At 37.9% G+C, this 15,125-nt stretch overlaps 1 protein-coding gene across 1 annotated transcript; it reads left to right on the forward strand.

Moving 5' to 3' along the window:
- Window positions 1-2,511: 2,511 nt before the first annotated feature.
- On the forward strand, window positions 2,512-6,474 carry LOC311301227 (potassium voltage-gated channel subfamily A member 10; the record flags this gene model as incomplete). The annotated part of the gene is made up of 1 exon (XM_084426194.1): window positions 2,512-6,474. One exon carries the CDS (start codon window positions 2,512-2,514, stop codon window positions 4,195-4,197), a length of 1,686 nt encoding a protein of 561 aa, XP_084282320.1. The 3' UTR covers window positions 4,198-6,474.
- Window positions 6,475-15,125: the final 8,651 nt, after the last annotated feature.

The following is a 15,125-nucleotide window of genomic DNA, read 5'->3' on the forward strand; positions in this document are numbered from 1 at the left end:
ATGAGGTTCATTCTCGTGTTACGCAGTACGTTTGAGCTTCAGCAAGAACCAATGAGGTTCATTCTCGTGTTACGCAGTACGTTTGAGCTTCAGCAAGAACCAATGAGGTTCATTCTCGTGTTACGCAGTACGTTTGAGCTTCAGCAAGAACCAATGAGGTTCATTCTTGTGTTACGCAGCACGTTTGAGCTTCCGCAAGAACCAATAAGGTTTATTCTTGTGTTACGCAGCACGTTTGAGCTTCAGCAAGAACCAATGAGGTTCATTCTCGTGTTACGCAACATATTTGAGCTTCAGCAAGAACCAATGAGGTTTGTTCTCACGCGTCAAGCAAGTATGACTGAGCTTCTGTTTATGTTCGCTGATCAATAAGTGGTAGTTGTGTAGACTGTCAATGGAGGGCCAGAAATCTCTCAGATGTAAGGATATGTGATGTCTGTAACCACAGATTTGTTTCTGCTTACAATTTCTAAATCTGACAAAGGTTCTTTTTGTTGAGCATTAATAATTCCATATGCAACGCAGAAATGTAACTACAGGTCTACTGCTGTTTTAAACGCCTGTACTACAATACAGAAGATGTGAATTAAAGTGTCTGTGTGTGTGTGTTGCCACAGGAGGCCATAAGGGAGAAATTACGAAAAAGTGCAGTTCTCAGCTCTCAAGCACACAAATATGGACAGTTTGGATGCATTATTTATGTTTGTTTAGGCACATTCAAGGAGTTTTCAGGGAGAGACTAAAATGCTATCTGTTAGTTGTATATCTTTACAGGATTAGTTCATCCAAAAATGAAATTTCTGACAGCATTTTCTCACCCCAATGATATAGTACCATACCAGTATAACTTAAAAAGTGCCATAAAAGTATCACAATAGTTGTTCAATTATTAAAATCATGACTTTTTTTTTTTTGGTGCAAACGAGAGTTTGTGACAAAAGTAGAGCTGATTAATTTGGTAGAAGTGTTGGAATCGTTCACATTTCTGTTGAATTGTTCCTTTGGGTTAAATATCTTCAATTAATTGGTTGATTTTTTAGCTTGCAAGACAGGTTTGAATGATTTGTTAACACATCAGTCTGATCGGTTGACTGTTAAAGTCACTATTAAATTTCAGTCTGTTCCTCATACAAAGCTTCAGAAGATGTGGAATATCGTACTCAAGACTTTCATTATACTTTTATGGTAGTTTTGAAAGCCTTGAAAAGAAGGTAATTTAAAGATTTGACTTAACAAGATAGTGAAAAAATTATTAATATTAAAAATCTTAATTTTTGAGAATTAATCCTTTAACCTATAGGGCCCTATTTTAACGATCTGAAACGCAAGTATCAAGCGTGAAACAAGTAACTTTGTGGGTGGATCTCGGCTCGCAAATCTAAAATGGGTTGGTCTGAAGTAGCTTCATTATTCATAGGTGTGGTTTGGGCGTAACGTGAAATAAACCAATCAGAGCGACATCTCACATTCCCTTTAAGAGCAGGCGCGCTTGTTCCATGGCGGATTGCTATTATAACGGCGGATTTGCCAGACGCACGCCAGGAGCGGTTCACAGCCGAGGAGACCGACGTTCTCGTCAGGGCCGTAAAACACAGAGAAGTGACATTGTATGGGGATGGGAGAAACCCACCCATATTAGCTTCGGTTAAACAGGCATATAATAATTTGGGTAAATGTGTAAGCTAGATTTACGCCTATTTTTTCACGTCTTCATGGACACAACAATGATTTCCCTCGTGTGTTAATATTTTACCTTGTAATAATGTATGATTTGCAAAAATGAAAACTGCTGCTTCTGTGTTGTGCACATGCTACATTGATTATGGCCAAGCATAGCATATGAATAACATGTGCAGACTAGGTTTTTCCTGGTCACTGGCAGAATTGTTTTCTAAACCTGCAAAATAGCATTAGGGAACGTTTGCGCCGAAACACGCCCCCTCTTTTCGCTGCACCGCCCCCGGGAGCGCAAGTTCACTCCTTAGTTTACCGGCGTGCGTCTGTGGAGGGAAAAGTCCGCTGTGCGCGGGTGCAAAATAGGAATGATACATGCATCGGTGTACAAAGTCAATTGCGCTGGGTGCAAGATAGGGCTCTTAATGTGCATGCTTAATTTTGAATGGACTGCAGTTGTGTGTATCATGTTAGCTAAGATTTTATACTTTGCTTAAAATAATTGTGCAAAAACTAAAAGCTCTATTTGTTCCTTTTTCATTGTTTTGTTGTAGTTTATATTACTTTATATTTCTTTGTTTTTCTTTGCTTGACTAAGGTGCAACCTTACCTTCCTTGCAATAACACAACTGATTTGTTCCCTTTGTCTTTATCTGCAGATCAGATGACAGTATCTTGGGATTCGGCTCTCTACTGCAGAATCAGCTTGAATCTTCCCTGATCTCTTCGCACTTTGAGGTGCGCAGTGGGCTGGCTGGCCTGTGCTTTTGGCTGCTTGTCTGTCATCTCATCCTGGGTTAGGACCCTGAGCTCAGCCCCAGGGAGGGGAGGGAGGCCATGGAGGTTCCTCTGGTCAACTTTGAGAACCTGGACGACATCGGAATCAACCTGGGAGACCCAAGCGACTCAGGATATCCAACCTCACCCACCTCGGATGTCCCAGAACCAAACCAGGGGACCTGTGGCATAAATTCACCCACACACTCACCTCTGAGAGGAAGACGTCCAAGGCGCTCTCTAGCCTCTCCACCAACACTCAGCAAGAAAGGAACTTCAAGCTGCAACAGTCTGATCTCCAACTGGAAGGTTCTAATGAGTAGCGAGGGCAGTCCCAATGAGGCTCTCTTAGGAAAAGTAGCCAAGGATTGTTGCGAGGACTATTTTACAGAAAAGGAGAAACTCGAAGATGGCGAACAAAAAGTTGTTATCAACGTCTCAGGGATGATGTACGAGACAACACTTAAAACTTTGAATCAGTTCCCAGACACCTTGTTAGGAGACCCCTTAAGAAGGATTGACTACTTTGACCCCATGAAGAACGAATATTTCTTTGATCGCAACCGTCCCAGCTTTGATGGAATCTTGTATTTCTATCAGTCCGGAGGTAAGATTCGGAGGCCAGCGAACGTGCCATTGGATGTGTTTGCAGATGAGATAGTGTTCTATCGACTGGGGCATGAGGTCATGGAACAGTTCAGGGAAGATGAAGGTTTCATCAAAGACCCTGAGCCTCAACTCCCAACCAGTGAGATTCACCGTCAGTTTTGGCTGCTCTTTGAGTACCCAGAGAGCTCCAGCGCTGCCAGGTCAGTAGCCTTAGTGTCTGTTTTTGTCATCACTATATCTATTTGTATCTTCTGCCTGGAGACGCTCCCGGAATTCCGTGATGAACGTGAATTTATACCTGCGTTCGTCAACTTAACCCGTGACGCCAACGGCACGCTCCTGTCCCCTACTCCTCATCCTAAGGCCATGGCCTCTGTCTTTACTGACCCCTTCTTTGTGGTGGAGAGCATCTGTATCGTTTGGTTCTGTTTTGAGCTTGGAGTACGTTTCGTGGTGTGCCCCAGCAAAAGGGAATTTTTCAGTAATATCATGAACTTCATTGACATTGTGTCCATTTTGCCCTACTTCATTACCGTCATAACAGAACTGATGGCCACCCATGATGGAGAAGACCCCACCGCCGGCCAGAACATGTCTCTGGCCACACTACGTGTCATCCGATTAGTGCGCGTCTTCAGGATCTTCAAGCTGTCCCGCCATTCCAAGGGCCTGCAGATTCTAGGCCAAACCCTAAAGGCCAGCTTGAGGGAGCTGGGCTTGCTTATTTTCTTCCTCTTCATTGGCGTCATCCTCTTCTCCAGTGCCATTTACTTTGCTGAGGTTGACGAACCTGATACTCAGTTTGTGAGCATCCCGGAAGGATTCTGGTGGGCTGTAGTCACCATGACGACGGTCGGCTACGGTGACATGTGCCCCATCACACTGGGGGGGAAGATGGTTGGGATCCTCTGTGCCATTGCTGGTGTGCTGACCATTGCACTTCCCGTTCCCGTCATCGTCTCCAACTTCAACTACTTCTACCATCGTGGAACGGAGCAGGCGGACAAAATCATGATTGACGCTGCTGCTGAGGCTGCTGCAAATCAGAAAACCAGCGCTGAGGAGAAGTATGAAAGCAATTACTCGCTGGACAAGAGCAATGGGAATTGGCAGACGGGAAAAAATGGCGTTCCATAAGGATTGGTATATTTCAAATGACTAGCAATAACGACTGTCCAACAATGCACTTAGAAACTCTCCGTTTTATGGTTTGACAACTGTTTATTTAAGAGCTCTACATATATACCTAATGCTATGCATATACCAACAGTACCTTTGCAGAATGTGCTGTTTCAATGGAAGAACTCGAACAGGATGCTGTTTTAGCCAAAGGCTGCTAAAACACAGCTGGATGACTATAAAACCTCAGAAGCACTATCTAAAAAAAGGAAGCAAAAAATATTGTAAGGAACATCCCTTTAAGGCTTTACAGTAATAAAAACTGAAATGCACTGAACTGGAAAAGGAACATGAATCACAGAAGACAAAAAAGTACTCGTCATCATTTGCGAGGCAAACGGCTGCATTTGACTTGGGTCAAAACAAGCATTTAATTAATCGCGATTAAGTGCCTGTGTTGCCGAGTCCCTCAAATTAAAGCCGAGGAATCATGAATCTGCACTCTGAGCATCCACCCAGCACCACCTTTTGCTGATGTTGTCGTTCCTTTGGAGTTTTGCACTGACATCACCTTTTGTCCCTGCTGCTTGTGAGAGAAAAGCGTATGCCAAACTGTTATCCATCTTTCAATGTCACAAAATGTCTCCTCTAACAGCCCTGGTAGTTGTCAAACATAATCAGGCCTGTTTTAAATTTAAATACAGTATCTTACGCATGCAAGTATGTTATATTTGGATGACCCACCGTACTGTGGCAGCATCTGCTTGCTGCTCGTCCCACATTTCTTCTGGTGTTTCTATTTTTGTCAGCATACACATAGAACGAGACACTGGAACTCTATCTTTAGGGTGAGATGTTTTTTTTAATTCTTTCTATGCTGGCTTAAAGTTTTTGTACACACCTTTGCTTGGTAATTTCAGACAATGTCACAAATCTTGTCCCCTGTTTGACCGAATGTATATGACAACAGTGATGATAGCCAGTAGAATAAACAGCACTTATTTCTTTGACTAAAGGCTTCATTGGCCTACTATCAGCCTTACTTGTTATGCACATCGATATGTATGGCTGAAAAACGCACAAGAATTAAAGCATGAATTAATATGGGTTGGGTTAGCCACTCAAAACAATACTTGTCGGTCAAACAGAGTACACATAAAAGAAGCTTTAATTTAGGTTGGTTCTGATGATGGAGGCAACAAGTGTTATTTAAGAATGGATTTCCATGCATCACACTAATTTAAGCTGACTTGACAAGCCATTAAGGCAGAGAGCATGATCGCACACTGCATGTACTGTATAGTGAAACAAAACCAATGAACGATCAGCCACTATTGAAAGATGGAAAAGATTGCCGTGAATATATCATCCAGCCTAAAGACTTATTTGTAAATGTTCGCAACATCAGGACTTACACAACGTAACAGGTTTATCTAATGAACAGAACAAGAAGAATCATTATTTTACAAGCATATTAGTAACATTCATAGCTACGTGAAAACACTTACACAAAGTTTTTGTCATGCAATCATGCAGATAAGCATATGTCTGTCTTTACCCATGATTGCAATAGATTTTCACTTATGAGATATTATTGTCTTTCATAAGAGTACAATTTCTGTCTTTGGAGTAAGAATAAGATCTGTTACGCTCATCACGACAACAGTTTTAATTTTTTTAGTGATTAAACTATGCCCATAGAAATCTGTGCTCCATAACTTGAAGTTTCTTTATTGCAGGAGAGAGAATATTTCCTGCTTTATTCACATTAAACATATTGCACATTTGCATGTTTTTGTAAAAAGCAAAGTTGAAAAAAAAAAAGAGAGGACAAATATTTGTTTCCAAAGCATATTTTGATTGTAGCATTTCAGCACTGACTAAAGCAAAGCAATACAGCACTTTTCAGGGAAGCTTGAAAATGAAACTTATGCCAGCAGTTAACATTGCATTTTTGAGACACTTAACGTATAATTGCAATATAGAACTTGAAATGCTTTTTATTATGCTGTTGTAGATTGTAAAAGATGCATGGAAACACTGAGATCTATGAATTTGATCAAATTATCATGCTTTGACTAGAGGTAGAAATATGACATTTAAATCAACCCTCCATTGTGTCAATGGAAAAATCGTAAGTATATTCCCTTAGGCATGCATTTTATGTCATATTATGGCAAAATATTAATAGCAATATTGAAAGTCATTGTTCAATAAATCCTGAGAGCTCTATTTTGATTTTATACAATATCCCCACTGACTAAGGTGATAATGCCAGTGTTATGTGATTATGGCATTTAGCATCTCGTGAATGTATGCTATGGCTGTATGATATATTTTGATTGTTTAAGCACTATATTTTATTCATGATATTCTGAGTGCCTTTTATTAAATATATATTAAATTTAATGGCTCCATCTTTGTGTGATTTAACAAGGACTCATTGTGTGATTCTCATTCTATGATTATGTGTCGTCCCAACACAAAATCAAATATGTTTATCATACAAAACTAAACAAAAAGTAACATTAAAGAGTGAAACACTGGTGCCCTCATCTACACATACACCACTTAAGTAAAACAAAAATGATGAATAAAATCTGGATTACCGCCGACACACTGAATAAAGTTTCTTATAAAAAGCTGACAACATTCTCCCGTTTTTTTATTCATCATAATAGCTCTTTTTTCACTTTTAAAGAACATTCATTTTTTCCAAATTAACATTCAAACTACAAATGTTCTTATCTGTGTTTTTCAAGTATTATTCATAGACCACAAGATCAACTCCAAGCATTTGAGAGTTCATAAGGTTTTTATACAGTATTGGAGAGGTTAAAAATTTCGTCCAACTCACTCAGACAGAGTGACCATGATTTGTTGGCATGACCTGTGGAGTTTTTCGGGAACGGAGACCAAACAGTGCAAGATCCCACAATGAGAGCACATTAATCTTTAAGGGCATTTTGTTTGCGTATGTGTGCACCCATTAATGTTTCAAAGCGCAACGTCTATGTAGACGTAAGGGGCATTTTCATTTATTTTGGCTGCTCTAAATTACCAACTTCAAATCAATATAAAATTTGATTTAGTTTAATGTTCACTAGACCCATATTTGCCCATTAAGCTACAGTATTTCCCCTTCTCCTGCGTATATGGACAAAGTATTTTCTTGTTTTATAAGAAAACAAAGTTGAAAGAATACAAAGCATGTTTGCATGCATGATCTTACATGATTATTGCCATGTAAACACCCTAAATGGCATTATTTTATTGCAGAAAAGTCATAATTTAAGCCAAACCCAAATGACAACCCTAGATTTTTGACCCTAGATATCTTAAAATATTTTGAAGCAACCTCTAAATGAATGTATATTCACTGTTTTAATTATTGAATCAGCTTTCTTTTTTTCTGTTTGCTTCATAGTGGTTATTTCAAGACATGATTGATTTCAGTAATTTGACAGGGAGTCATAAGAAGCACTCTCGTCTGGAGGTAAGAGTCCAGTTGAGACACTAAAATATTGAGCAGTGAGACAGCAAAGTAACCAAATACCAAACTATGTATATAGTATGTAAGAGAATGCTGGTAATGTTTTGTGGTTATGTAAGGCGATTCGCCTAGGTATTATATAACCGTCATCTGAGCAGTGTCATTTCTGAAGTATGATATCGCAATATTTGTTTGTCATAAAAATTTAGTTCCCCCTGTGTTTTTAGAGATCAGCAAACAGATAGTCCCCAAGCAAAGCAATTAAAACGTTTGTAAGTATCGTTTAATACTTGTTAAAGTTCACCCACAAATCAAAATTCTGTCATCATTTACTCACACTCATGTTGTTCTGAACCTGTATGAGTTTGTTTCTTCTGTTGAACACAAAATAAGATATTTTGAAGAGTATTTTAACCACTAACCAGACAGTTGACGGTAGCCATTGACTTCCATAATAGGAAAATAATACAATGGAAGTCAGTGGCTACCGTCAACTGTCTGGTTACCAACATTCTTTAAACTATCTTCTTTTGTGTTCAACATACAGGTTCAGAACAACATGAGGGTGAGTAAATGAAGACATAGTTTTCATTTTTGGGTGAACTATCCCTTTAATTTCAGCAAACAGTTTATGCAAATTGTCAAAATACAAAAACGAAATGAAATGCTAAAGAAGAAACGCATCCTCCTTGGCTTTTCTTTGGAATGATATGCATTGCCATTTATATAATTAAATAATATATTTTAAATAATCTCCTCAGCAGTCGCACCGGTCACACCACAGGCCAGACTAGGTGCCTTAAACGATGTGTCCTTAATTTTATCTGCTTTTATCTCTAAAACCCGACACTAGACTGATAACCCCTGATAGGACCAATTAGGAGATTGAGGAAAGAAAAATCACACAAAGGCTGCAATCGCCTTAATACCCTGGAGATACCCTCAGTCTCATATATACTTAACTGGTCAGGTGCAAGGTAAGGTCAAGCAGTGTATTGAGAGAGATGTGGTTATAAACAATTAATGGCCGGCCATTTTGTTCTAGTCTTGCACGGTTAAGACCGTTCAGGTCTCTCTAGCTCTGTGGCTGGAACAAGTTACTATAGCAATTTAAGGCTGGGTAAGACTGATTACATCTACAACAGGCAGAAAGTGAAAGAAACTGACCCCTATAACCTGAGCATGGTTCAATTTGTAGTTTCACGCAGTCCTGATTACTGCGGTAACTTTAGTATGCAGACCAGACGATATTTGTGGTTGTGCCCTGCAATGCCAAAAGTCATGGGTTTAATTCCCGGGGATAATATGTCTATTTTGAAGTCGCTTTGGATAAAACTGCATTGCAAGTGCCTAAAATATAAAAGTCTTCAGTAACATTAACTTAATCTGAATCATGAATTTGGCATTTCTATCCAAATGCCAACTTAAATTCCTCTAAAGGAATACATTTTAATAATGCATTTCCTGAAAATTAACCCACAAGCTTGGCATTGCAAGCATCATGCTTCATTGTTTGAACTGCAAGAGTGCATGAAACGGAAGTTGTGATGGTCTTTTCTTCCCTATTGTGAAGTACATCTGAGTGAAATGGCTTTTTGAATGAGAAAAAATTAGGGTAGGACTTGATCTCGTCCTTCAGGAATTGATTGTGTGTACAGGGTGTAAACCACTAATTCTTCTACAGTAACACTATCCAACAATGACTAAGGGGGACAACATTTTTTTATATCTGTAAGGAGGACAACAGTTTCAGCTCAATGGTAATATACATGCAAAAAAACTCATTTGGATGAGAGGAGGCATTGCCTCCACGTTACTATCGTCTGATCAGTGATCACCCAGTCATTTGCATAATGCCAGCCTTTCATGTTCAATGAGTAACCACAGTACTCACTCACTCAGATATCAATACTTTCACGTCTGATTCATAATCAAGCTCATAATCCAAATTACTCCACAAAAAGAGTCATCATGAAGCCTACAACGTTCATGATAGCCTATCAATTAGTATATAGCCTAAACTAAAAAAGGTTACACAAAACGTTTGATATTATTGCTACTTTAATATTATTATATATTATATTATAAAAGAAAAGAAACACAAAGAGAGTTTGTATTCTAATATCAGATTTTAGTGAGAGAAAAAAAAAACGCAAAATGATTAACAAGAAAGCATGTATTTCTATTGAGCTATCCTTTCAGACTGCACACAAAAACACAACAGCAGTACGTGTTCAGAATGTGTCCAATTCACGAACAAATGATGAACCAGGGCTGTGTTTTTCAAAAGCATCATGATCTAAGATTGTAGAGGCCATTAAAGAATTGAGCAAAAAGAGTCATGGGTCGCGTCCGGAATCGCATACTCTCTTGAGTAGGTACTAATTTTGAATAAGTAATTACTTAAAAAAACGCTAAAAAGTTTGTTCTATATATAGTATGAATGTGCGTAGTATGTAATCTGGACATACTACATTCGCCATGTTATCATTGTCATGTGACCTACCGGCGTTAGTTGCATTGCTTCACTGCAATTCACAGATTCTCTCCTGAGGCCTCATGGGATAGTAAAGTGTCCTTCCATTATGCACACTTCAGGCCTGTCCAAATACTCACACTTGCGATCTTGGCCACTTGAGAGCGTGTGCACTGCACGCAACAGGAAGTAAATGGGCAAGACTGTCCCATGTCTTAAAAATGCCAGAGAGCTGTACCAGAGACTATTTATTATGCCTAAAAGGACTTTGGCTGTACCCATAGATATATATATAAACACTAGATACCTCGTACGCGCTGTTGGCCAATGGAGGTCGACGTCCGCACACGGCGGCCATCTTGCGACAGGGTGCTCGCTCACTCGTTTAATGGTGCATGTACTTTAAAATAACCATAACTTGCTCAATTTTCTACCGATTTTCAAACGGTTTGGTTTGTTATAAACGTCAGAGATGTAGTTACGACACTGCATACATATGAAAAATTATAACATGCATGTTCAAGCATTCGGAATTATAGCCATGTTAATAACGTTTGTAAGAAACCAAACCGTTTGTAAATCCGTCGAGATTTCATCGAGATATGAGGATTTGTGTACGTGCTGATCATTCACCTTAATGCACAGAGCACTGCCGTAAGATGGCGGAACGGTGATGCCGGAAGTGACTGCGCCATAAGACATCTAGCGTTTATATATGATATGGCTGTACCCTGACACACACTAAACCCACACTAAGCGTAGGCTATCCCATCATGCATTATATTCGGGAACTCGTGTGCCCCCGAAATCGCAAGATGTCGAGGAAAACATTCCACTGCAAGTTAAATTATATAGATATTACATATAATGTGGTAGTAAAACATAAAGTGTTGCACGTTTTACTGATGCAAAGATGAGTAGGCTATATATTTTGTACAACATTTGCAATTGCTCTTTATCACTCAAGATCACCTTATCACGTCTTTATTGCTCTTTTGTATTCATCAATTTTTTAATAGTGTCTATTGTTACATAGGGACTACTGAACAGACATTTAGAAGTTTATTTTAAAATGCAAAGTATTGAAAATCAAAATAAAAGTTCTGTAAACACTTGCACTTTTTGCAACACTATACTTGCAACACTGTAATTGCAACACACAATTACAGCCTTCATGCCCACTTGAACACTTGTGCCAAATACAGGAAATACCACGTCATGTAAGTCAAGTCAAGCGCAGAGACCACAAGGTTGGGTCTTTCATTTGGACAGGCCCAGAATCTCCGGGTAATTTTTGCCTACTTTTCGGAGTACAGTGAATTCGGACATACTTCTTATCACATACTGTGTTTTCCCTACTATAGGGAAGTATGCTATTTTGGATGCACCTATGTACTCCATTATACTCTGTTTGAATCAGTCTGGTGAATCCTTGAATGAACTCACTGAGTCAGTTAAGAGTGGTTACTGAATCAACATTTGATTCTCTTTTGGAAATGCTATTCATCATTATTTCCAGTGATGTCAGTCTTAAAATTAGTGAGTTTTGTGTACAAAGATTCGTAAAATAATTTTTTTAAACACTCAATACGTATTTTCTGACATAAATGATGTTTTATTAACAAAGTTCGGGAGGAGCAGGTTCAGATAATTAACCAAATTATGCACAGCTGGAGATTAATCAGTAATCAACTCAATGACAGAGTATAAATTCACAGCAGACCTATCTCTGTTCATTGAAAGTTTGTCAGCATCCCTCCTCCACCCCATCGCCTCACTTCCAGTTCCATCTACACTTACCAACTGGGGGGGAGTACTCTGGGTTCGGGCCTAACTCCGAGCTCGGAGCCCTCTCCCCGGACAGCACGCCAAATACGCATAAACTTATTGTACTAATTATATGTAGATGTGAACTCGTGAAATGACATTATACAGTTTACATCAACACTGTTTATTTGTTCAGTCAAAAACTCAGGTCGGATAGAATGTTTAGTGTAGGCCTACTTGATTAAATGTGATGTCCAATAGAGTATAAAATGTCTCTTAACACCCCACAAATGCTATCAGAACAGATTCTGCAAAAACTAACTTACCTCTTGCACCATTGAGTGTAAAAGTCTTGCTCGCGTAGCATCATGTGCTCATGCGCAACGCTTCTTACACACTTGCCTACTTGAGAACTATGGCAAAGTAGCCTAAATAAAGTTGAGCCACACCCATTCTACTTTTATTAGCCTCCAAAATGATACATTTACAATAACTCATACACACTAACAATTATCAAAATAATAATGAATAATAATTAATAAAAACATTGTAAAAATAATTATTAGGCTACATTTCACAAGGCTTTAGACCACTAGATGGCACAAAAAATCATCTCAGCACTTTTCCATGAACCGGAAGTTACAAACGACTTTTCTCCAGTGTTGTGACGTATTTCCAAGTGAAACGGAATATTGAATGCAATAATACCAGAGAATGATAATACTAATTGTAAAATTTTATTTCATGGCGACTTTAACAACCGCTTTTCATGAAGCACGTGGAAAGTTGGATGTCTTCTCCTTGATTCTGCGCTAATTTGATCTAAAATGTAATGTTTTTTTTGTTTGTTTTGTTTTATGTTGTAGATTTATGAAGCAAATGAGAATCGATCAAATTATTGTTTATATTTTGAGACAAGGGTCTTGTTAATATTTTACAGTTTTGTTCAAGGTAATTAAAGCAACAGTTTAATTCAATAACGGAATAGTATGTAAAGGTCTGGTAGTATTTGGGGTGAAAGGCACAAAAATTAACATGATAATAAACAGCTGGCTGACTTTTCCTTTTGTTGACATGACATGGTTAGATTCAGATGGGAAATATCGTATATCAAATTGGGAGTCGACCTTAGAGATAATCACCATATTTATAATGAAACCATCATATTAAAAAATATATAATATTAATCCTAATAAAATATAGGCTATTTATTTGATACAACTGTAAATCTTTATTGAATTATTATGGGATCACGTTCAATGCTTTCAGAATCTTTACTTTCAATAATTTTATTTCTGTATTTTTAAAATGAACATATTTTAATGACAGTATATATTTATTGAACAAAAATGTATTATTTATCAAAATGAACCGAAAATAGTACAAACTTTACTAAAGTGATTGTTTTGAGCAAGCATTAACTTAGACATTATTAAAAACATAATTTTATTTAAACACATACATACACTCATTTTAATAAAATGTATTATTAACATTTCATGTTTGTCATGTGTTACAATGTAATAAGAAAGAAGTTAATTTTCTCAGACAATACGGGTATCAAGCAGTTATGATCTGTTATGTTGTAAAAAAAAAACAATTATGTAGCATTACCACCATGAATATCTGTTCACATGCTGAACGTGCTGGTTCTCCCTTTCCTCATCTCAATTAAGCTGTAAAATCAACTAATGAATGTTACTCATCCCGTGAGGGATTTCCCCTGTTGCTTCACGTCTGTCGCTCTGACTCAATTACCCAGCTTTGTTACACCCAGTTCATTCATTATTTATGTGATGTTTTGGTCTCACTCAATAATTCAAAATAGTCACGTGATGGTCTAATAACTGGAGTAAAGTTCAGAGTAAAATAAATATATATTTTTTATATATTATGAACACAGTCTCATGAGTAAGGCAAGGCAAGGCAAGGCAAGTTTATTTATATAGCACATTTCATACACAATGGCAATTCAAAGTGCTTTACATAAAAGAAATAAGAATAATTAAAACGGTAGTAAAAGAAAATGGGAATCAGTCCCAACATCTAAAATACATTTTCCCTTATACATTCATAACAATTACCCACATAATTTGCAAGCTACCCACATACGCAAATACCGCCAACAAATATATTGAATACAGTGATTTGTAATGTTTGCATCATTAAGGCGTATCAAAGAAACAGATTCACTTCATTCAGTAGAACTTTAGTTATAATAACCTACATAAATACTGAAAAACATTAGAAAGCATTTGTATTTTTAGAAGCCATATTATGCAGCAAACATTAATCTTCTGTCTGAGAACATATGTGTGTTTGGACAGTGCACTGCCAGCTATGCATTGTTAAAAAAGAAGGGAATTCTTTATCTTTTGCATGTCCCTACAAGTGCTTGCCTGGACACTGGAACCTCCTAATCATACATTTACTCAGTTTAAAATAATGAGAATAGATGTGTGTCTCTGTTTGCACTCACACTCACTTGAATGCCAAATTGACAACAAAGGTAATGTTCAGCCTATGGCGTCAAAATGCCATCTGTCCAAATCATATGAACAGATACTTCCTTAAAGTTGTCTGCATGCTGCATTTCCCACAAACCACATCATTTGACAGACAGGTATGGCTTGCTGATTACTGTGTCGCTCGCAAATTACTCTAATAAAACTGAATTATGTGTATGAGTAAGCATCATTTCCCAGACTGATAGGCTTTGCCTGTGCGTGCAATAATGCAAAAGGTATTGAGTGAAAACAAGGTGACAAGTCAAATGCCTTCCAGGAAACTGTCATGATTTCAGTAAATCAGCCACGGTCTGCCCACACCTATGGCCCACACATCCTTCAGACGACCTCTAGTGGCCATCGTATTGAACTGTTCAGTGGAAGTCGACCACCAAGAAAATACACAAGAGATGCCTTCAGTTAATTCATCTTACACATATGGAAATAGATGTATGTGATATGCAGAATTATAACTCAAGACAGAATGGAACTGTATCTTTACAGGATATGGCATATGTAAGCCATACAGGAAGTAATGTATATAATGTGAAGTGCATCTGTCAGCATTTACTGGATACCACTGTAATGTACACCTACACTATTGGTACTGTATACAAAGTAAAATAAATCACACTTGTATTCTTGTTATCATCACTAACTCAATATAGACATGTGTTTTGAAAGTAAGGACATAAATGTAATA

The sequence above is a fragment of the Rutilus rutilus genome (genome assembly GCF_951802725.1).
Source record: "Rutilus rutilus genome assembly, chromosome: 12".
Taxonomy (NCBI): Eukaryota; Metazoa; Chordata; class Actinopteri; order Cypriniformes; family Leuciscidae; genus Rutilus; species Rutilus rutilus.